Source organism: Rhododendron vialii, chromosome 13a (assembly GCF_030253575.1).
Source record: "Rhododendron vialii isolate Sample 1 chromosome 13a, ASM3025357v1".
Taxonomy (NCBI): Eukaryota; Viridiplantae; Streptophyta; class Magnoliopsida; order Ericales; family Ericaceae; genus Rhododendron; species Rhododendron vialii.
Genome location: NC_080569.1, coordinates 33,232,560 through 33,256,838, shown reverse-complemented (window position 1 = coordinate 33,256,838; position 24,279 = coordinate 33,232,560). Strand labels below are relative to the sequence as shown.

General features: G+C 36.2%; 1 protein-coding gene, 1 long non-coding RNA gene and 1 other non-coding gene across 3 annotated transcripts; all 3 read right to left on the bottom strand.

The window, feature by feature from the left end:
- Positions 1-716: 716 nt before the first annotated feature.
- LOC131314645 (linoleate 13S-lipoxygenase 2-1, chloroplastic-like) lies at positions 717-9,586 on the bottom strand. The gene is made up of 10 exons (XM_058343432.1): positions 9,233-9,586; positions 6,740-7,011; positions 5,615-5,852; positions 4,453-4,776; positions 3,714-3,799; positions 3,272-3,382; positions 2,692-2,993; positions 2,267-2,533; positions 1,584-1,924; positions 717-1,379 (listed from the first exon to the last, which is right to left on the bottom strand). The coding sequence occupies exons 1-10, from the start codon at positions 9,432-9,434 to the stop codon at positions 961-963; spliced, it is 2,562 nt and encodes an 853-aa protein (XP_058199415.1). The 5' UTR covers positions 9,435-9,586; the 3' UTR covers positions 717-960.
- A 7,029-nt stretch (positions 9,587-16,615) lies between these two features.
- On the bottom strand, positions 16,616-16,718 carry LOC131315397 (small nucleolar RNA snoR100). Its single transcript, XR_009196730.1, has one exon. It is a non-coding gene; the product is annotated as a small nucleolar RNA snoR100 (small nucleolar RNA).
- A 4,513-nt stretch (positions 16,719-21,231) lies between these two features.
- LOC131314652 (uncharacterized) lies at positions 21,232-23,379 on the bottom strand. Its single transcript, XR_009196466.1, has 3 exons — positions 22,980-23,379; positions 21,815-21,841; positions 21,232-21,379 (listed from the first exon to the last, which is right to left on the bottom strand). It is a non-coding gene; the product is annotated as an uncharacterized LOC131314652 (long non-coding RNA).
- Positions 23,380-24,279: the final 900 nt, after the last annotated feature.

The window sequence follows — 24,279 nt, the reverse complement described above, 5'->3', positions numbered from 1 at the left end:
GCTAGATCGAGTAATGAAACATACGTACATGTCTTTTAACAGGCCTCAAACCTCTTTCACATCCATCTATACACTTTTCAAAACCTCCACATGATCTGTCGTGTAGTTTTCATTATGGCTCTCTCTTCTCTCTCTTTTATTCCCCTCAATGTATCCATTATCGAGTTTCTCATTAATAATATTTTTGATGTTTCAAAAAAAAAGAAGCTATTGTCTGTGGTAGTTGTTCGCTTTGAACCTTATTGGGTAACCTCAAGATGCTAGGTTGAGTAACGAAACATAGTCTATTCATACGTATGTATCTTTTTAACGAGTCTCAAACCTCTTTTACATACATCCATACACTTTTCACAAACCAACACATGACCGTCACTCGTTCGTTTGTAGTTAGCATTTTTTCGTGTTATATAATTAAAATGCTTGTCGATCTCTTGTTTTGTTTATGACAAATTTGGTTTACAGGGCGGGAGTGAAAGTGGAAGGAACTTGTTTACTACTTCAATTGGAGCCAAAATAGAAACTTGTTTACTACTTCAATTGTCAGAAATGGTTCTTGATAGGACTTTCAATGGACCGGATCTGATCCCTATCCGCTAATCCGTTTAACCCAAACACCAGATGTGGTTGCTGGGACTATGCAACGAGGACATTACATTCCTAATACTCCTTGCTCTATCCCCTACGTAACTCCCCGGTCATGAAATAGACAAGCGTAAAAAAATCTCAATTTCCATTAAGATTTTTGGACTTTTTCTTATTTTGTCCTTATTCAAATCCCATCAAATCTTTTACAGTATTTTGATAAATAAGTACTAGTACACAAGGAAGAGAAACAAACAGGAAGGCCTTGGAAACAGGGGAAATTTTACAAAACCAAGACCACTTTGACAAGTCTAGTCTCAATATTTATTACTCCAAAAAAAAAAAAAAAAAAACTTATAAAAACCACTCGTTCTAGCTTCAAATTGAGATGCTATTTGGAACTCCCATTGAAGTTACCCCGGGCACAGAAAATGGCTTCAAAAGCTCATATGGTACCACCCCTGCTCCGCTTCTGTTGTTCAAATTCCTATTTGCATTCCTAGCGTCAATCACTCCTTCAAGCTCTTTTAGTTTCCCGCTAAACCGTTCGAACGCGGCCTTAATGACGGGATTGTCCTCCCACACTCCCTCGATCGCTGCACCGATGTACTCTTCTTCTGGCGAATGGGTCGATAGTACGTCCAAAACCGCCATGACTTTTGTGGCTTGAATTTGAGATGGAAAACATTTCAAGAGTGCAACTTCTGGCTTTGCTAGGAAAAACTTCATTTCCTCGTCGGTTGGCTCTTCGGTTGGCACATTGGTTCTAGCAATTGTAGGCCTGTTTGGGAAATAACCTGCATATATAGGCAATCCGGCAAAGAGATTATAAATTGTATAGGCGATCAATGGTATAAATGCACTTCAAAGTAAATCTGTACCGTTAATTTATTTTTTTTGAATAATTTCGAGTCACAACTTCTTTGTACTTAGAATTTCTCTATATTAAAATAAAATAACCCCTTTAAGTTATTTATGTTTTTTTCAAAAAAGAAGCTAACCTGCAAAGTCGTATTGGCCAAAGTTGACGGCGGAATGGTGGCCGGAAGTAACCCATATCATGGTTGTGAGAATTCCAACAAGATCGTCCACCGTTTTGAGCTTCGGCCACCATGGTTCATCCTTTTTGTCGGCATGACCGACGGTTCGGATTTCCGTCCACCATGCTTGAAGCTCTTTGTCAGACTCAACGAGGGCTGAATCTTGATAGTAGTGTTTCACATAATCTGTAACCCATTGCTTAATGGCATCCCAAAGGATCAAACCGTCATTTGCGAAAGGGTAGTCCTCAATTGTCAATTTCAAGCCGTGTGGGGCCGTTGGATCCTCCACGGCCATTCCCCTGTAAATGAGCAATATTCAAAAAATGTGGCAAGATTTCAACAATTAATATTTTTTTCCCTTTTTTTTTTTGGTAAATGAAAGTGCAATAAAAACGAAATTAAGAGTTTATAGCCCTTGGGTACTTAGTCCCAGTCAAATCCATATTCAAATAAGAACAAGCACAACTACGAATAACACCATTAGAATTTGTGTTTTTTGATTGGCATAGGAGTTGCCTAAAAACGTAGTATGCACTCGTACCATATTAGAGTATTAATTATCAACTCATCTAAAAGCTTAAATTCTTAAAAACAAAAACGAAGCAACTGAATGTTCTACTTTATACATATAAAAAAGATACCTGCTAATTAAGTCTGCTGGAAGTGCCTGGTGATCGAATCGCCATTGAAGGTCGTAAGCAGCTGAGCTAAGCTCCATGGAATACTTGGCTGGTGAAAATGAAGCCTCAATAATGCCATTAGCATTAATAAGGGCTTCTCGGGCAAGAGCATTGATCTCCATTGTGTACCGGAAGTGTGGGTGCAGTAGTCTAAAAATTGGGTGGATCACGCTAAGTTGCCGATTAGCGGCAATTATGTACGGTTCTGTAGCACAATGAGTTCTTAGCCTGCAAAATTCAACAAAGAAAATATGGATGTCAAATGGTTAAACAATTATAGTCTAGCTTTACTGATCCTCCTGGGATTTTATGGTGAAATTTTATTCCAAACCTCAAGTCTAATCTGACCCATTCAAACAGGCACAATAAGAGAGAAAGGTGCTTACCAGTGACTTACTAACTGGTGAACACCAGAGTCATGAGCAAGGACATGAGTCTTGGCTAGCCTCCATAGCCAGCACCCTGTGGCATTCCATGTTGGTGTGAACACTTCCCTCCACTGCGGTTTTCCGTCCATGGGCGGTCGAGTTAGCTCGATCGCTAACGGCCTCAAGGTTCCCTCGTCTGTTAAGAAGAACAACGTCCTTGATCCATAAAGTGTTGTCCCTTTGACCTCCCTCACTTTTTTCACATACGGCAAGAGTAGGTCATGGTAATCTAGCATGAACAATTTCTTCTGTTTCAAGGCCTGCATTTTTCCAAAACTTATAATTTGAGAATCCTCGATCTTAATTTAAAGTACGTCGAAGAGAAGGAAAATATCAATCAGAATGACATAATAATAGCACTTTCACAAGTAACAGAGGATCTTGATGAGTCAAATCAAAATTACGCACGGGCAAATGTATTTTCTTTTTGAACGAAAAAAATAGGGCAGACAGAACTCAGAAGAAATGTGGTACAAATTCACTTTTTAGTTCACATCCAGAGCAAGATATATGCAGAGTCATAAATACTATTAATTACCTCTTGAACGGTCATGAACCCTTTGATCTCGCACTCAATGATCTCTTCGGTAATTAATGAGTCGGGGTTGCCGTAGACCTTAGGATCAAGCTTACTCTTCAATGGCCATTCCTGCAATATTAATTAATCATGCATAAATCGTTTTAGAGCATTCCCATTGCACAGTAAGTCAAAGGAGTAAATCGATCGAAAAGATTAAAACTATAGGCATATATAGTCATATAGTATAAAAGTTTAAAGGAACAAAGTGTAATTCATATCTTTTAAATTATTGTGAATATTTTGTGCATAACAAAAATAGATATATAGCGGAGGTTGTAACTTCTTTTTTTATGAGAAAAAAAAAGGTTCCCATATCATGAACAATATAATGATATAAAAAAAAACCCTGCAGTAATACATCAGGGAGCGTACCATGGTTGTAACTTTTTTAGGAACGTACCGTGACCAATTGTATGCTATATGGGTTCAGACCAGCAAGAGTCTGTCTAGAGAATTCCGCATCCCTGAACCAAGAAAATTTGTCTCCTGCAGAATCAAGAAAATTTATCAAATGGTAATCGATCCATAAATAATTAAGATAATATATACACGCCTACAGAAAAAGCAAACAAAATTAGAATTTGCTAATTGATTTTCGGTCTGGTTTTACTATTTGCACTAGTCCTAGCTTTTTTTGTCCTTATTTCGGGAAAATTAGAAATGTTCTTTTTATATGTATATAAAGAAGTTGAACAACTCAGAATAATGTTGTAATTTCATAATAATAAGGACAAAAAAAAAAATTTGTAAAGATGTGAATGGGAGAGTTGCAAATCACTTCTTAGGCGTACGTGCATCTGAAGCAACCAAGTGACGCTGCCTCGAGATCACACCAAATGTGGGACTACACCAAACGTTGGAAGAGTTTCTAATTAGATCATCATGGCTTCTCTGAAGTCCAGTTATTGAATTGCATGCAAAGAAAGCATTCTATACAATCCCGACTCCTATCTATATTAGTAATGGTCTAGATTTATTGAAATATTTTTACCAGTAAGAGTACTCTTGACCCGGTATAACCAAACTAGTAAAAACTAAGAATCTTTAATAAATCTGAAAGAACGAATTGCCGGGATGCGACTGCTCATTCCAATCCAAATCCAGATCGACTGAAGAAAAGCCGGATTATATATGCTTACTTTCTATAATGGCTGGAGTCTCAAAGCGCAAGATATCTTCCCTTGTATCATTAAGGAACTTGACCAGCCGGGGCAGGAGATTCCTCAGGAACCCATTGTCGTTGGAGAGTGAAGGAAGGTTAACCCCTTCATTGAACAACGAGTCTATGGCTGTGAAATAGGGGAATCCAAGCTCTGTGTCGATAATTGCTGTTTCCAGAGAAGGTAAAAGTGCGTGGAGCACGGAGGAAAGCGTCTTCACCGAAAACGTTACGCTCTTCACGGTTGAGAATGCCTCGTCCCTTGGCACGTAAACATCGCTGCTCCTCGTCTCCGACATTGGATCTACATTGATAGTGGAAAATAATTATTCGATCGATCTAAATTCTAGCTCAATTTGCAAACATCCACAAAAATTTGATGGAACTTTGATGAAATTTATCCTTTCCGGTTCCTACTGTCTTGTCTGGCCCATTTCTGGATTCTGACCCGGCACAGTTTGATAATCGTGACAAATTACTTGTTAAACCTCGTCGAGAAAATATGTCACGGTATGATATTAGTTAGATATGTTCTCGACGATTCCGGGTTAATTTCAAACTCACTTTTTTCTGCTTTCCACAATGGAAATGTGTTTTAGTATAAATATATACTCCTAACAGACATGATTTTTGGCGTGACTAATGTTCTTGGCGACGTCTAAAAGTGTCCAGAAAAATATTAAAACAATCAATATACCCAAGAAACTGTCTTCCTTGAATTAGTAAAGCTATGGGTACATATGAGTTTGTACATATCATGTACATATGAGTTTTGTGGGGTCCACCTTGGGTCTCACAAAGATGATTCGAAAAGTCTATTATTTTTAAAATATTTTTTTTATGGAACCATGTAAAAAATCAGATCAACCTGATATTGCTAAGGATTTTTTCTGAATTTATGAGGACGAAACTACTTAATTGCTCAGTTTTACTCTTACAAATTCAGAATTTTTTTTTTTTTAGCGATATCGGGTTAAGCTGATTTTTTACAGGACTCCATAAAAAATTGTTTTAAAAATAATGAGCGGTTTGAATAATTTTTATGGTACCCGGTGTGGGTCTCACAAAACCCATATATATATGGTATGTAAATTGCACATGTACAGATAGCAGTACGATCTTCTCTTTCATATGTACGGTACCTGTTTTGCACCGTGGACGACCTGTTCGGCAACGTCTAGGGTAGGGATGCTGTTTTCCACCAAGCACTGGTCTTTTAAGTGCACTGTTACTGTCAGGGTCACCAAGGTCATTGTACACATCATAATCGAAAATCCTGTCCGAACTCTTTCTCTCTCCTTGCCCATTCCCTCGGAGTATTGCCAACTCTTTCTCCCTCAACCTTCTCAACCCATTTGGCGTCTGAGATGGCAAATATGACTGCTTATACAAACACAAAAACAATTAATATTACATGGTCAGTTCGTTTGATAACCTTTCCTAATTAATTAATTTTTAAAAAAGTACAATTAAAGAGAATATTTGGAGTTCTGCAGAACCCCGAGCAGCAATCCGGTGAATGGTATTTTTACGACTACAATCTAGTTTGGTGGGTTTTATCAGATAATTAGTGAGAGAATGAAGACGGTGATATATTTTTTTGTATGAATATTCTTCGTATCGTATTGTTCTTTCACTTCATTTTCGTTCTTGTATATCATCTCTCTCTCTCTCCTTTCACTTTCCATAACTCAGGACCATTACGTAGCTGTAGGGACACAAGCGATAGACATACCAACTTGAAACGGAACTTTGATGTGTTCAAAGTAGTAGATTTTTGACTTGATTAATGGATAAATTAAAGAAAGTTATAAAATTACTAACATTAGAGTATGTCCACCCGTTGCTATCAAAGTTATTTTTTTCGCTTGATATAACGTCAAAAAGCAAAACGAATAGCAGTGTTTTTCGCACCTAGTTAGTTCCATTTCGATATAATCTCAAACCTAATTCATGGAACTAAACGCTTCTGTCAATTTCTTTATGGTGATCATCAATTAAATCTCGTGGATCCAATGTAGTTGTTCAAAATGTAATATTGTAACTTAATTAAGCTAATTAATGTTGTGGGACTCATAAGACTATATGCGAGCTAAATATGATGGGTTCCGTTGAAATTGTATACTATGCTAGTTAATACTACATTATTATAAGTTCAGCAATGCGGGTCCCACAACGGTACTCGATTTTGTCATCTAACTCCCTCTTTTGCATGGAGCATAGATGGCCGGATATATCGATATTCTTTTGACTGTGTCGACACTGACCTTATCGGTGAAAAAAACTCTCTTGTCTACATTGGCTTCAGACTTGGGAGAAACCCAAGAGTTGCAATCGAAAATGAGATTCCCATGGAGCAATCCCTCCAATGCAATGGTCTTGAGATGCATCTCAGTGTGGTGCTCATTCTCAACCAACACTGCTCCAATCTCCCCAAAATTTTCTCCTACCTCAAATTCACATTCGTACTTCACTTCATCATCATCTTGGCTCACCTTGCTCGCGTACCCCTTTATGTTTTCTTTCTCTAATCCTGTCTCTGCAATTAATAGATTAAATGGAAAAATAATTAGAAAAAAAAATTAAAAAAAAAACAAGTTCAAAGTGCATAAACATAACCTTATTAAGTTAGTCATATCGATAAATGTATTTTATGCGGTCCATGTAATTGTGATTTAAATTATTACTAGTAAATGGAACAAATTAACAATTAAATGCTAGTAAGTCATATAGCCGTCAATTTGATTTCCCTCATATTATCGAGAATGATTTTGTTCACCTTCTCTAAAAGAGGGTGAGCGCAGGGATGGATCTATAATTTTTTAAACATGGGGGGCCAAACTATTAACAATAAATTTTGAAATTTCAAGATTCGAGAGTTTCTTTGGTTTGGATTTTGAGGGAGGTTTTTTTGGATAATGAGTGGAGAGATAAAAAGAGAAACGAGGGTAATAATTGAAGAAAAAATTGATTAGAGACCCTGCGTAGAGAGAGAGGGTGGATTTTAGGACCCAAAATGAACATAGTCTAAAGTATTTAAATGTCTAAATAACACCTAATACAAAAAAGATAATATATATATATAGTTGCTCTTACCGAACAAAAAACAACTAATCTTTAGGTGAACGTTACCTTCCTTATCATTCCACTTTTTGGTGCAAGGACAAAAGAATCTCTATAGTCCCTACACCATTTCGACCAATGAGAGAAAGGGTGAACAAAATCATTCACTTGTATTATCCCTTCCTATCAAAAATTGCAAGCAACTTCGCTTCAAGGTCTTCTCTTATTGGATATATTTTCTTATTTCTTTTTCTCTTCTTTCAGGCCTTCTCTATGATCCAAACCTCTTTCGTATCTAGAGTTGTGATTGCCTCAATATCCCCTTTTGCGGAGTTTGAATAAAATCTTTTTGCCAATTAAAAAAAAAAAAAAAACCTTCGCTTTTCTCTCTTAGTCTTCTTTTCTAGCTTCACCATTCATTTGCAGCCCTTTTCCTCGTATATTCTCATCCTTTTAACAAGTTGGTCATAGGGACCATTTGAGCAGCGGACAACAAGAGATGTATGTTTTCGTTGGAAGTTACCATTTGAACAAGAAATACTGTAGCTATTAAGGCACCGTTCTGAAAAAGGAAATAAGTAATTATTTTTTAAAAAGACAATTTCTCCAGTATTAAAGACAAAGATACGTCCCATCCCCACCGTCTGGTCTCCATCCTTGATATATTTTTTAGGTTTGGTTTTAGGTTTGAGGAAGAAATAGTAATTTTTCTTTGGTTTGAAATGAGGTTGATATTTTGTAACCCCGTCTCATAACACACCCCAAACCCATCCCAAGTTGGTTTATAGTCGTTTACTATTTTACCCCTTTCTTTTTTTTTCCCGGTAAACCAAAGATATATTAAAAAACAAAACTAAGAAGAATAAGTCGTTTACTATTTTACCCTTTAGGTAACTAGGTTACATATATATGTTCATGTAATGGAAAGACAACATCTCCAATGGCGATCGATATTGTTTTCTTCTATGATTTTGTACAAATTAGGTTAAAAGACGAAATAAGAAGAATAAGTCATTTACTATTTTACCCTTTAGGTAACTAGGTTATATATGTACATGTAATGGAAAGACAACAACTCCAATGGTGATCGATATTGTTTTCTTCTATGATTTTGTACAAAATTAGGGGGGTTTTTTAAGTGTTTTTTATCTTTGAATAATGATGCTAGTTTTTATCAAGTCAACAAAAAACCTAAATACTGTTCTCAACTTACTACAATACAATGCCGATCAAAAAACTTACTACAATACAAAAATGTTGAAATCAATATACTCCTTCCGTCCCTTTTTAAAAGTCTCACTTCGTAAATTTAACTTTTTATGCAGATATTATCATTACACTCTAAAAGTTATTTCTCTACTTACCCTCTATAAAGATATTATCATTACACTTTTACTCACCAACTTTATTAAATGAAATCTATTTTTATGTGCAAAATGAAACCACCAACTTTACAAAATAGATATTCATTAAAGGACCGCCAAAAATGAATACTGGATTATAAAAAACGGACGTCGGAAGGAGTAATATTTTGCATAAGGTTGAAATTAAGTTCTTAGAAAATAAAGTATGGAACTATAAGTAAAAATATATCAAACGTTAGTTCTCTGCAAGAAAAACAAAAGTTTTAAATCAACAGGAAAAAAAATTGTGAAAGAAATATAAAACATTGCTAGAAATGCGAAGTAACTACTTACTGGGATCAAGCTCAGCACTAACAAGCTCCAACAAGAGAGATTTATCGATCAAGTCAGTGATTTTGTCGAGCCCACCGGCTAACCCAAGGCCCGATAGTAACCCGCCAGCGATCACTTTGACCGTAACAACTGCCTTTACCCTAGTGGACTTCTCATCAGAAGTCGCTATGGCTTTGATGGAGAGTTGGACATGGCTCTTCATCTTCTTCTGTTTCTTGATCAGAGAGAGATTTTTGGATTAGGATTGTTGATTGTGGATGGCTAGGAATGGGAAAGATATGAACTTGAATGAGGAACAAGGTATGATTATATAGAGTGGTGGAGAGAGAGAGAGAGAGAGAGAGAGGACAATTCTTCTCATAGTTCTAGTCTCTACGGACAATTCTTCTCATAGTTCTAGTCTCTATACATTTACTACACGTGAAGAATACTTGTAAATGGACATGAAAAGGAAAAGTAGTACGGCTTAGAATTTACTCGTTTCCTAACATTACCCAAAACAAGGTAACTCTTCTTTCATATGTTTGACGAAGAGAAATTTCAAAAACAAGACAATATATGCTCTTGATTTTTGGTGTACACGCTATTGTTTTTCTTAATAGGGAGGAGGCGTTAGGTTTAGGATTTTTTTATGGGTTGGTTTTATATTGCTATATTTGGGCTTGTAGGCCTTTTGGATTTTCTGTATTATTTATTGTATATTTGGGCTTTTAGGCCCTCAGGTGTTGCATTGGGCTTATCCCTTTGCATTGGTTCCAATTTTTGTTGGATACCTTTCCCCTCTCTCTCTAATAAAATACTATTTTGCCGTTCAAAAAAAAAAAAAAAACAAGAAAGGCAACCACATTCTCAGCCAGTCAAATGCCGCACAGAATCCAAAAGACAAACTTAGCATGAGGCCGGCAAACACACCTCAAAAACCCTCTTAAAAGGCAGCCAAAAGACTAAACCGAACAACTCTACCTCGTTAAGATACAGGTCGGTCCTTCCCTCCTTGGCCAACATGGCTCTATAGCGTTGTTCGTCAATTTCCTCCACATAAGCATCACCATCGTTCAATTAACTGCTTAATTAAGCCTCATTTAGAATTATTATTATGTTCTTATTATCAATCCCCTCTGAAAAAGTAGATAATGAAATTGCAGTCGTTGCTGATCAGATGTGAAGATAGCTATAGGTATCTGCATGTCTTTTTCAATTTTAGTGTGCACATGCAGTGTAAAACCTATAAGAAATGTAAAAGCTCAAAATATATGATTATAAATTTGTAACAACAATATTTACTTCATAATACTTTTGTATGACATTTTGGGATGATTGCTCTAAGGCATGGGGGTGACTGCCTTGGAGGTGATGCATGTCAATTCCTTTCTCGATGTACCCCTTCGAGCTTTAATAAAATTCTTTTTCGCTCAACAAAAATGATCTTTGAATGACATTTCATCATATTTTGCACAATTTCATAACATCAATTGAATTCATAATTTTTATACTGTGTATACGAGTTTTTGTCTTATTCGAAACCAACGACTATCATTTTCTTGTTGAAGCAAAAAAATCAAAACCCACTGTTTTGTCGTTGAATATGTTTTTAGGGGGAAAAAAGAATAAGAAAAACGAGCTTGAGTTTCATATACGGTGCGTAGAAATACGAAATACGACTATTCGCTAGTGGGTTCTAGCCCATTTCATGACATCTCCTAGTCCTTCCCGTGTGGGAGGTCAGGGTTTGAGCCCCATCATGGGCGTTTGGGATTCAAGACTATGGATAGTTTCTGAAACCCTTTGTGGACTAATCTATTAAGTCTCCACTAACTCCCGCTAATGTATACAATGTTAAGAAGAAAAAAAAAAAAAACTTCTGTAATGCTAAAATTTTGAGAGAAAAATTTCCAATCAAACGTGGGTAAGGGAATGGTCTAATTGTAGTGCCCAATCATCCTTGACGTTAATTGAATATATACACACGACTAAAACGCTGAAAGACTATCATTTTCAGAAAGAAAAAAAAGAGAGTGTATTCACGTTATAAAGAGGTATTTGGTAGCCAATTACTTGTTAGATTTTGTATTGTAAATTATGGATTAGAGGTTTTTGCATTCTAATAAGAATATTGTAAAAAAATTGGATAATATATGCAGAATAAAAGTTGAGCCTAATTGCTGGCTTTCTTGGCCTTTTGTTATTTCCTGTATGACGCTACTTTGTTTTCCAGCATTGATCGTCTAGCTTAATAGTAATCGTTTGACAAAAAAAAAAAAAACTTCCAAATTAATTTCAAGTTGATTAGACAATGAGAGCTAAACAATCAAATGGTATATATACTTTGAATTTTGTTCCCCCATTCATATTTGAACATTGAATGGCATGAGTAGTTACTTATATTTATAAAATAGCCATCCAATTTACATATATCCAAATTTTACTTTTCCCAATCTGATGTCTTTCATTTTGATAGGGCATAGTTTGATGCAACAAGGTCCCTTTAATTTCTCGAATTTTGGAAGTATATGGGGACCACTATTTCAGTGCTGAATAGAGCAATCACGTTATGTACCTGTAGTCAAATTTAGGTCTGTCTTCTGCGCTCTCCATACGTACGTACCCATATCGGTTGTGGAATAAATGAGTATTAAATGTTATTTTTGCAGAGAGAATAAAAATAAATCAATACCCAATTTCAAGCACTACAACTAGCTATATATATCACCATCGGAGCAATTATATCCCACACCAATACGCAATCCAATTGACTAAACCCATAGCCAGTTGAAGCCTTTTAATGATTCTGAAAATGAAAAGCACACATGCAGTTCCATTGAATCTAACATTCTCTAGTACTTCACCATTATTCTCACTGATCGATCAACGCTGGCTTCAAAGCGTATTGACTGTTAGGTTAGATTCTTCAACCTCAAAACTGTCAATGGATATGAATTGCACCATGTTAATTAGTTTGAATAAACGAAAACATTTATCAACCAAAACGGATCAAGGAAATCGGCTTTCCTTGGTGATAGTAAACGAAAACAAAAATGCCCACGTACGTGCTTTCCTTGTACCTTAGCCACAGATTATTAATACTGGCATCTTGATCAACCTAGCCGCCCCATCTACTAATTATATATATATATATAACTCAGGCGTCTGGGTTACGCACACATCAACTAATTCTCGGGTTCCAATCTCTCTGCTCACTTGCGGAATCCCAATCTTTGTACTGCTCTGTGTGAATTGACTTCAAAATAATTGATGGCATTTAAGATCGGTCTCGAACCTGAGATCTTAAGAGAAAACAATTCATTAAATCTCATGTCTGACCACTAAGCCGACCCCATCGAGATTTAGCCCTATCTACTTTTCCAATCATTTATGTTAGAACTTCAAGTCTTATATATTGCAACTTTGGGTTTCTTTTTTCTTTTCTTTTTCTGAGCAATGTTTACGAACACATATAGATGTCTTGACATAGATCCGGACACATAACTGTCCAATACACATCAGTCCCAAACAATACACACGTGCGGGACTTCTACATATCAAAGGGCATCTGTGTTCGGATTTGATGAAATGGAATTCCTATGGGCCGGTCATACCGTTAGTTACTTAGGTATGCCATGACAGATGATAAGGAAAATGTAATCCTCCTAACGTTTGAAGAAGTACTATGATACACGTATTTGTTTGACTGAGTCCTCGATGTATGGCTCTATGTACGCAATACCTTCAATCACCTAGCTCGTAATAGCTCGATACTAGCCGTTAAAGTCATTATGGCCGTAGCTGGCCTATAGGTTAACGAGAAAATGAACGGTAAATTGTATAGGCAGATATATATCTTCACAGTCGATGACTTGAATGTGCAAGGAAAGCTGGATATGGCCTGGTAATAGTCCAGTCATGCGAGCGAAGCGACTTTGTTATTAATTCTTGAACAAGGAAGGTGAAAGAAAGATATGGCCTGATAATAGTACTCCCTTAGTTGAAGATGTGGCCTGAGGAGTTAACCACAGAACTGTTAGTAACTTATTTTAATCAACGGGTATCTGTAATCTTAACGTGGGGAGATTAATTATTACGGTCTAGCATTTTCATTTATTTAAGGGAAATTTATAAAAATGGTCCTCCTAGTTTCACCCAAGTCCCATTTTCGTCATCCAAGTATCAATTGCAACTCTTTTGACCTTCAAGTTTGGTTTTCGTATTAAGTTAGTCCAATTGATAACGTTTGTCAGCCAAACTGGATGAAAAAAATCAGATTGAGGGCAAACGCCATCTATTGGACCAACTTGGTACGAACTGCAACGTCCAAACCGCCATCAATCAGATTTTTTCTGTTCAATTTGGTTGACAAAAATTGGACCAATTTGGTACGAAAACCAAACTTGAAGGTCAAAAAAGTTGTAATTGATACTTGAAGGATGAAAATAAAACTCAGATGAAACTAGGAGGACAATTTATATAAATTTCCCTTTATTTAATTAGTCATATTGCCGTTATTAATTGGTATTTTGATTGGATCCCAACTAATTACTTTGCGAGCGTTATGGGTATTGTTGTCATGATTCTAATATTTGGGGTGTGATATTGATTTTGGATAAAATAGTGGTACCGGATGGTAATTTTATAAATTGTGTTACGTTCTATCTAATTCTAATTAACTAATTAGCTATAATTTAGGAGAGAACGTTGGTTTTGGTTAGTTTTCCATACATACCCGTATGTAGAAATATAAGCTAGGGTTCTGGGTCTTAGAGGAACGAGAGAGAGAGAGAGAGAGAGAGAGAGAGAGAGAGAGAGAGAGAGAGAGAGAGAGAGAGAGTCAAGGATTCGGTTCATTGGTGATCATATTAATTTTTTCACACATTCAAGGACAATGTTGTAAATTCATGTGGATAAAAACAAAAAAGAGAGTATAGAAAACTAAAAGGAAAGTGTGAAAATCCTTTTCCTAACTTAAACCCTTCGATTCAAAACAAAATTATATTATTGTGAGTGTGATTGTGGAAGTGTTTGGGTGTTTTGATGCATGGTTTCAAAAAATTTTGATAAAATTATGAATACCCAGTTTGGTATAGGTATGTACAAAGGTTTGTTTGGAACTCAATTCAAGGACCCACACAATTGATTTCTCAATTTGTTTAAAATATTATTTAATAGTAACTAAAAAATGTCAGCTCAATTGAGTATCGGTAAAAACTTGATCAAGTAGTTTAAATTTTCGATCCTGAACTCACAAGGACCAAAAATTGAATGAATCGATTTAGCTCTCATCAGTTCGGTTAAACTGATTTTTTGCAAGGACCAATTTTGGGTTCGAATTTTCGTTCTTGAACTCACAATGACTAAAAACTGAATGAATCGATTAAGCTTTTTACCTGTATTCAATTAAGTAAACTAATTTTTTTTTTCAATGCACTTGAGATCCACAACGATGATTCGAATCGTTTATTTTGTAGCCGTCACCAAGATTCCTTGCATAACAAAGGAAAATTTTCAAAAAAACCCTTGAACTTTCAAGAACTTTACAAAAAAATATATGAACTTTAATTAATGACAAAAAGACATCTAAACTTACCATGTCGTTAACAAAAAAGCCCCAACCATCCAATTCCATCAATTTGTAACAGATGGAGATAACGAAAGGCGTTAACCTCCTTTACTTTTTACTTCAAAAAAATACTTTTAAATTTTTTAAGTAATACGATAAACAAATATACAATAAAATTCTTTTTTTCCTTACAAAAATTATTTTAACCCCATTTTTTACTATTTACAAAAATAACCCCTTTTTTTAATTTCAAATTTTACCCCTCTCTCTCTCTCTCTCTCTCTCTCTCTCTCTCTCTCTCTCTCTCTCTCTCTCTCTCTCTCTCTCTCTCTCTCTCTCTCTCTCTCTCTCTCTCCTCTCTCTCTCTCTCTCTCTCTCTCTCTCTCTCTCTCTCTCTCTCTCTCCTTTTTTTTCCTTTTTTTTTTCCTGCATGTGTGTACAATTGACCACAATGTGAGTGCATGATTATCATATGTAGAGGCATATCCCTCTATCTATAACATGGTATTTTCTTCTAAAACGGTGCCAAGCAACCACATCTTGTGTCCACTTGGCTTCTCTAAGATCCCAGAGACACACAGAGATACACCAAGCAATCGATTTGTATCTTGGGGTGACATTATTTTCGACAATTCTATAAGCCAAACGATTGATTTAATTCCAATCTCATAAAAATACTACACGGATCTCACGGTTTGATACATTATAGAGGAACTGTTAGAAAAATGGTTTCTTAGAAAGATTGTTTGTAGTCTTTGGGGCATAAAACCATTTTAAGATGTGAAAGAAATCGGGTCTCGAAATTGGTCGTTCGGTATGGAAGGAACCGCCCGTCTCGCTCGGGCTTGGGCTTTGATTAAAATAAATTGGCCTTGGCTTGCTTGGGCCAAAGTTATTTTACTCTAGCCCAATTTAATTTCCAACGAACAGGTGTGGCTATTTGGTTTGAACCGAACTAGTGCGTGCATATGGAACGTTGCAACAGTTGGATTTCCAACCATTGCAACAGTTCGTTTGGAACGGACACAACCCATTTCTTTAGTGACCCTTCGAACAAGTTTCATACCCCTTGGGACAGATTCTTATTTGCCTATAAATATAGGTTTATTCCAGCCATTTCATACATCGAAAAATCCACAGAGCACACATACATTTCGCATATAGAGTCCGAGAGAGTTCTGCATAGTTTTGTTCGTGGGGCATGAACTCGAAGTGCTGCGTTTGCGTGTGTACAGATCGTTGCATCCTGGGAAGTGGAGTGGACGTCCATAATCGTGAGCACCGTGGCGAGGGCGAAATCTGCTTTAAGGACACAGTGACCCATCGCTGGACTCGATCTATTTCTTCTTCATCGGTGTTTGCAATCCGTGAGTTGTATTTTTCTTTTTACGGTTATTGTATAATCTGTTTTTCCATTGAAATAATTAGTTTGTTACTTACAGTTTTGATTAGCATCTGACTTTTCTGTTTCGATTACACACAAGGGTATTATACTAGTTTCTAATCTGTTTTCCAGTGCACAAAAGTATTATTATCTTTTCCTTACCAAGTTTCCAACAAAAACCACTACCTATCTCTTATTCTGTCTTATTTTAAAACAGAATCCTAAGAGCGGTACAATATGTATCGTATGAAGGAGTATGATTCTGTACATTCAGATAAAATTGATATGCATCTCTAAACGTGTACAACAATACAACAATAATAGAATCCATGTAGTCCCCAATCATTGGGGGCATGGGCAGAGGAGGATTGGAGACAGACCTAACTTTTAGCAATATGCACGAAGTGACTGCTCTCAGAATACCACTGAAACAGTGGCCCCCTATACCTATTTTGTTGTGGAACCATGCTTCCAAATCAAAGCCAAATGGTATCAGAGAGGCCTAGAGACCCAATTCAATTTATGTGCACATTACCATGCTTCATTCATCTAAACATATGTTACATTTAAATAAATTTGGGTATACCTATTCAATTCATGACATAAGACAATTCAAAATATGTATTTAACATCATCAGTTGTTTCAAAAAAGAAGCAAGAAGACATATTTTTTGGAAGGGTAAAATATGTACTTGCCCCCCAAACTATCCCAAAAATGTTTACTTACCCTTCAACTACTGATTGAACACTCTTTCTCTCTTTAACTACCAATTGAACACTCTTGCCCCTTCAACTACTAAACTATTACAGACTAAGGACAATCCGTCTCTCTCATCCAAATCATGGATGGAAAAGCTACCACCTCCCCTTATATGGGTTAGTTGAAGGCTATTTTAGACTTTTAACCTACCATATATGTATATGTATCTATCCTCTTCTTCCTCTATCTCACAATGTGTACCTAATGGATTTTAGACATGATTATGCATAGAATGATGTGCGAGTGAAGTAATGAGAAGAAACGAACCACACATTGCTGAACACTAGATTGAAAATCAGATAAACACCTACATCAGAGCCGGCAAATACCAACATCAGAGCTGTAACTCGCACGAATTAGAGAAAACTCCAACTTCGGCAACTGGTGATTGTATGTGAAATTTGGAATTTTCATTTGAGAACGAACCCATCTTTGTAGGTTGATATTATCATTATCAAATCAACCACTGTTATTCGTTTTAAGATAACGAAAGCAACCTCTTAATTTGGGACTTCAATTTTAGAGAAAACGATCTTGAAGAAACTCACAAAAAAAAGCAACAACAGAGGCGAACAATTCAGGAAACCCACGATCGAGAGGGGAACGACGGCAACAACGGTGAGATAGTAGATCGATTGGGGCATTTAAAACCTGCTGAAGCCCGTGATGGTTTTCTGAATCTTAAATCACAGAATAATTCTTCGGACAAAGAAGGGATTGCTCCATCCTAACCCAATCCAGTGCAAACATAGCCACGGGCCTCTATTCATGAGCCCGGCCCTACTTGCTTGGCCACTCGGCAGCGCGTGCGGTGATATGGGCTAAGCTTACAAATTGAGTCAAAGGGGAAGCGACGCAATACAGGGGAATGGTGGCATCGACGATGAGAGGCAGGTTCGACGTTAGGAGGAAGAGGTATCCACGGTGGCGACGTGGCGCTGGCTTGAGGAAGGATCGGCGATGGGGGAGGGGTGGAAGGTACCGAAACCCAGAGAGGAACTTGGCTTCTGTTGTACGCTGATTTTAAAGAGAGCGAGTTTTTTAGGTTAAAAGTCTAAAATAACCTTCAACTAATCCAAACAGAGAGAGGGAGAGGTGTGCTTTTCCATCCAAGATTTGGATGGGAGGGATGAATTGTCCTTAGTGTGCAACGGTTTAATAGTTGAAGGTAGAAGGATGTTCAATTGGTTGTTGAAAGGAAAAGTAAATATTTTTCGGGATAGTTTAAGAGGCAAATACATATTTTATTTTACGCGGAAAGTAAATATGATAATTGCGGGATACTTTTTGACCAGAACACATGATAGACAAGAAACCTGTGTATGATCAATTTCTCCTTTTTCCCTTTATATTTTATATATATATATATATATATATATATATATATATATATATATATAAAATATTTTGTGGGATAAATGAAATTGGAGAAACCATACACGACATGTATCCCCATTTTTTGAGAACACCGTTCAAACGGACCTACTGGGAGTTTGGGACTGAGGCCCCGTTCGGCTAAATGAGTCAATTAGTTTATTTTTTTGTTTTTATTCAATTTTTTTTTGTATTTGTTAGTTTTTTGTCAATTTTTTGGAGATTATTGCATCGTCATTACGAGAGGAATCTAAAAGTAAAAAATTAAGATTGAAATCCAATTTTTTTTAATAAAGACGAAAAAATTGGCTTAGGCTTATTTTTATTTTTATTCAAAAAAAATAAGTTTCGATTGTAATTTTTTACTTTCTAGATTCCTTTTGTCATGACGATGTAATAATTCCCAAAAAAATTGACGAAAAACTAACAAATACAAAAAAAAAAATTAATAAAGAGAAAAATAATAAGCCAAACGGCTTATATAGCGGAACGGGGTCTTACTATTGAATTGAATTTTACAGGAAAAAAAAATCCCCCAATACTCCAACAATAGGAATTTGGCGTTTGATAATTCATGTCTAATTTTTGCAAACCAAAACGTATGCCGGCATGAGACTCGCTACAAATAGTAGAGACACTACAAGAAATTTTGCTTTTCCCGGCATTTCATAAATGCCGCTAAAAGTTTAAAAAATGCCGGTAAAGAGTATTACCGGCATTTATTACAAATGTCGTCTAGGAGTGTGTCGGTAAAAGTACAAATGCGGGAAAAGGTCTCTATAAATGCCGGGAATAGTTGGACTCATTTGCGGCACTTGTACAAATGCCGGGAAAAACTATACCATATAAGACAAAAATGCCACATGGGCGCCACGTGTCGGGCCTGCGTGTCCGCCACGTGGGGCGCAAATTTTGTGGAGAAATTGCTTGCCCCAAGATTCAAACTCGTAACCTTTGCCTCGCGTACATGTGAGACTACCAACTGCGCTAGCCACCATGTTGGGTCAAAATGAAAAATATTTATATTATACGGAGATTTTTCCCGGCATTTTTTTCAACAAATGCCGGTAATAGTTTAGTGGTATTATTTTGGCGAAAAACTCGACTTTTTCCGGCATTTGTTTAAACAAACGCTGATAATAATGGCTTTTCTGGCATTAATTAAAATGCCAGGAATGACCATTTTTCTTGTAGTGAGATGAGAATACGAGTTGTATATACCTGAGGAGGTGATGATTTTGCAACGGTGGAGTAAGGGAGTTTTCCAAAAATAATCACATTGTTTGGTTCTCATTTTTGAAAGTTATTTTTGATGTAATGAGTGGAGAGAAATAGAGAGAAAAATGTATTGAGAAATGTGTAAAGAGGAAAATGAGATTAAATGAGATGGGAACCAAACAAGGGAGATCAATATTGAATGGGTATTTTGCCGAGAAACGGCTTTTGGTGGAGTCGATTGAGGGCACTAATAATCCCGCGGTAGAGGGGCGGCGGAGTAGAGAGCGAGGAGAGAAGTAGGCGGCTGATCTCAGAGCGGCCGCCGCCGTGCAGGATATTTTCCTTAGCGCCATGGAATGCCAAACGTCTCGATAAACACTGAGAGTCTGAGATGTCTATATATAATTAGAAAAAGATTACAATACACACCTTTTATTTAGGTGTGTTGTGTCTTAAATGCACCCCTAAAATGTTATGAATTATAGAAAAATGTTACAAATCGTATTGCTAAAAAGTTACGAATCATATAAAGGTTAAGAAATATACCAAAATGTTATGAATCATAATGAAAATGTTACGAATCGTACTACTGAAAAGTTATGAATTCTAGAACAAAAATTACGAAACACTTTAAAATGTTATGAATGAACCACAAAATAGGTGCATATGGTACACCCTTTTAAGGGGTGTGTATTGTAGACGTTCCCATATAATTAAAGCCTCTGAGATGATTAATGCAGTTCTGTTGTTGAAGTTTGAAACCTGTTGTTGTTAGAGATCTATGCGACCATGGACTGCGACGAGGGAGAGAGCAGAGAGAGAACACGGACCCAACAGAGGGAGGATTATGTTTCATTCCTCAAACAATATATATATATATATATATATATATATGTGTGTGTGTGTGTGTGTGTGTGTGTGATCTCTTCTCCTTGCTTGGTCCTCAAACTATCAAAATGGTTTAGTTCGTCCGCAAACCTTATTGCATGCTATTCAGGCAATTTGGTAAAAGTATCCACGAATTTGGACGGGAAATTTGGATTTATTACCTTTTTGTCCTCAAAGTATTGGCAAACTACCAATTTAGATATTTATCCAAATTTCACCATTATGTGCCTTTACTTCGGACTTTGGGATGGTGGTGCACAACACCGTGCTACGCATCTCTGAACCATCGGATTGTGCATCCGACGGTTCAGATCTTATCTCGGCAACCAATGATCGAGAGCTATTCATTGCCGAGATGAGATCCGCGCAGCACGGTGCTACGCACACCACTGCACAGTACCATCACTCAATTCGTTTATTTCAAATTTTTTATGTTTTGAACATAATTTTTTTACCATCCGCACGTCTACTTCAAACTTTTTAAGAATTGAACATAATTTTTTACACTTTTTGAATTTCCTCCAAAAAAAACCAAATATTCCATAAAAATTAATGCAAAAACTAACAAATAAGCAAAAAAAATCAGGATAAAGACAAAAATATAATTCGAATAACTTAGCCACACCTATGATTGATTTGGCCTATATACCAAATCACTTGGCTTATTTTATTGTCTTTATAAGAAAATTAGCACTTGATAGTTTGTCACGACCCTGACCCGCCCCTTGAGGTCTTAATCATGACAAATGCCAGTGATTTCTCACTAAGGCCAAATCACAAATCAAATATCATCCAAACAAGCGATAATCAAAAGGGGCCAAACATAACAGCGGAAGCAAAAGTTAATTTTTATTGATAACAAACCAAAATCTTACATAGGTTTACAAACCAAAAGGATAAACCTCTCAGAGCTGTGCTTACCTACAAATTTACAAACTAAAGTAAACACCCTGCCACACTACGCGTCGCTTCCTGAAAGGTGGAAAAGAAAATACTTAAGCCAAAGCTCGTGTGAATGATTAATACTTAACTCACATGCCTTCCATGGACAATGCAAAATAATTTGATAATATTTCAAAACAAAGAACTCAAAACTATAAGCCAAATATAATGCACATTCCGCTATTCAAAATTCAAAGGCTACCGGGCGTCCCCAGTAGTGGATAAGCCAGACGTCTACGCATTATCCCAAAACAAATACCAACCTCAAACACCCTTGCTAGCCATTAAGCCGTCCCCTAGCAAGACCGGACGTTGGGAATGCCATTAAATAGATTCGCAAATATTTCACAAATAAGTCCACCTTTCATTGTTATCCATGGAGTACATAATTTATAAAACATGTTCAAATAAGCTCGATAAGAAAAACAAGTTCAAAACCATGTGTTTAAGTATTAAATCACTCACCTCGATCCACGTGACGACTCGAACTTCCTAGAACATTCAATCAAATGGAAACATGTTTAGACAATACTCAATGATTCTATTTATGCTCAATACAATGCCCTAAAAGTGTTTAAGTTCAATTCAATCCATTGTATCCCCACATGTCAAATTGGCAAAGTTAAATCCTTTACATTAGACTATATCCAATTAAACAACGCTAATTCAAGGACGACACTTAAACCATTGAAAAGTATACTTCTTTTTCTTTGATCCATAGGTCATACATCAAAAACGGAGTTCGGATAACCTTACTATGGCCTAGCGATTATAGCTCAGCGTAGCAGTGAAACTGGTGCAAAGCAGAATTTGGGTCAGTTTTGTGTGCAAATCTGTTATCGCTCGGACATACCCATGATGCATGGGATGCATCGTTGGAAAGCTTTATATGTCTAGTTTCTAACAAAACAAACGGTGCATCATTTCGAGTCCCGAGCTAGAAGTTATGGCTATTTTACCAAAGTCCGCCGGTGCTGTCAGATTCTACGCGAAAATAAGTAAAATTGATTGAAAAATCATAGCTCTCTCATCTTAAACCCAAAAATAGTGAAACCAAAGCCAAAAGTTGCACTACGACAAGCCCTACACTCAGTAAAAATCCCAGGTTCAAAAACAAGAGGAGATTAACCCAACAATCAAAAGAAAAACAGTTTCGCAATCATTTTCGCACCTATCAACCAACCCAGCTTTAGAAATTCACCAAAAATTGTATACTTAACCAAATTAATTGATTCCAACGCCAATCTCTTCTTAACTTAAATATGCACCTCCTGTAAATGACCCAAAGTCACCCAAAATGTTCGTCATGCCCAGAAAGTTAAAAGAAGACAGCCACGCACAGATTCGCGCATCCAGCAAACAGCCAGTGTTCAAAAATCCATAACTAATTGTGTGATTATCGGTTTTGCATGATCTTGGTACCGAAATCTTCGTATTAAAACGTACTTTAACAGTTATGAAGACACCAAAAATTAATTCCTAGCAGAAAGGCTCCAAAAAGACGGATTACCAGAACCCACGAAATTTTCAGCATACGATAGGTTTATTCAAGACTCAAATAGATGATCAAACTTGATTCCTGTACATCAAACTAACACTTAGACATGTAAAGAAGGTAGGAGATCCCTACCTTGAAGGTTAGAAGCAAGCCCGAATATGGAGGAAACTTCGAAGTGCTCCGATCGTGAATTTTCTTGGATGGATAGAAAGCTCTCGTCGCAAAGAACAACTTTAGTACTTGGGATTTTTCAAAAATCTCACTCGCGGTCGATGAAATCGAAGAGAGAAGGTGAGAGAGGTGAGAGCCGAGAGACACACCGGAGAAGAAGAAAAGAAAGGAAAGGAAAAGAGAAAAAAATCTCCTGCTCCCTTTTTTTTTTGACTTATATAGCACAAATAACACTTTCACCCTTTCACTCCTATTGTATCACGTCAACTCCCACGAATTACAAGTCATCTCACATTGACCCAACTCATATCTTCTGCATTATCCATATTTCGATAATCCAAACACATATTAAACATTTAAAATTTGAGAAAAATAATTATGGGTCTCTACATAGTTTCACATCAAATTTTCGTGAATTGTTCAAAAAAATCTTTCTTCTTGACATGTTATTTTCTTCAATAAATTTTGAGTTTGTATCATAACTTTACTTTCCCAACTCCTGTCATCAAACGAACAAATAATCCACAAAAATTTATGATAAAACTAACAAATGCAATAAAGTCTACTGTTTCTAGTCCACAAAAATGCCTATTTAAATCTTAGATACTAGAATGGTTTTGTCATACGTTTCATGAAAAAAAAAAAAGTCACTTGTTATGCGTAATTTAGAGTTTTTCAATTTTATCTGAAAAAAATTGATGACAACGATTTACATACTAGGTGCCACTTAACTTATTTTTTGTCTTTATTCGATTCTGTTCCATTTGTTAATTTTATGTCGTATTTTTGTGAATTATTTGTTCGTTTGATGACGGGAATCAAAAAAGTAAAAAGTATGATACAAACTAAAAATTTTATTTAATAAGAATAACAACATGCCAAGAATACAAATTTTTTGAATAACTCATAAAAAAAATTGATGTGAAACTAACAAATGCAATTTTTTAATAAAAAATAAAATAAGCCAAGGGGTTTACATAGGCCAAATCAACCGTAGGTTTGGCTTAATAAGTTATTCGGATTACATATTTGTCTTTATTTGGATTTTTTCGCATATGTTAGTTTTTTGCGCTATTTTTTTAATGGATTATTTGGTTTGTTTCGAGGAGAAGAATCCAAAAAGTAAAAAATATATTCAATTCTTAAAAAGTTTTGAAGTAAACGTGCACTCGATGGTAAAAAATTGCGTTGGAAACTTTAGAAAATAGAAATAAACGCACTGGATGGTAAAATTTGAACAAATGTCTATATGGAGACCAAA

Bases quoted from the DNA above. Each gene is read 5' to 3' on its own strand.
- LOC131314645 (XM_058343432.1), bottom strand. From the start codon at position 9,434: ATGAAGAGCCATGTCCAACTCTCCATCAAAGCCATAGCGACTTCTGAT. The intron at 5,853-6,739 runs GTCAGTGTCGAC...TTGTATAAGCAG, and splicing joins GAGTTTTTTTCACCGATAAG to TCATATTTGCCATCTCAGAC. The intron at 2,994-3,271 runs GTAATTAATAGT...GGAAAAATGCAG, and splicing joins GGTTCATGACCGTTCAAGAG to GCCTTGAAACAGAAGAAATT.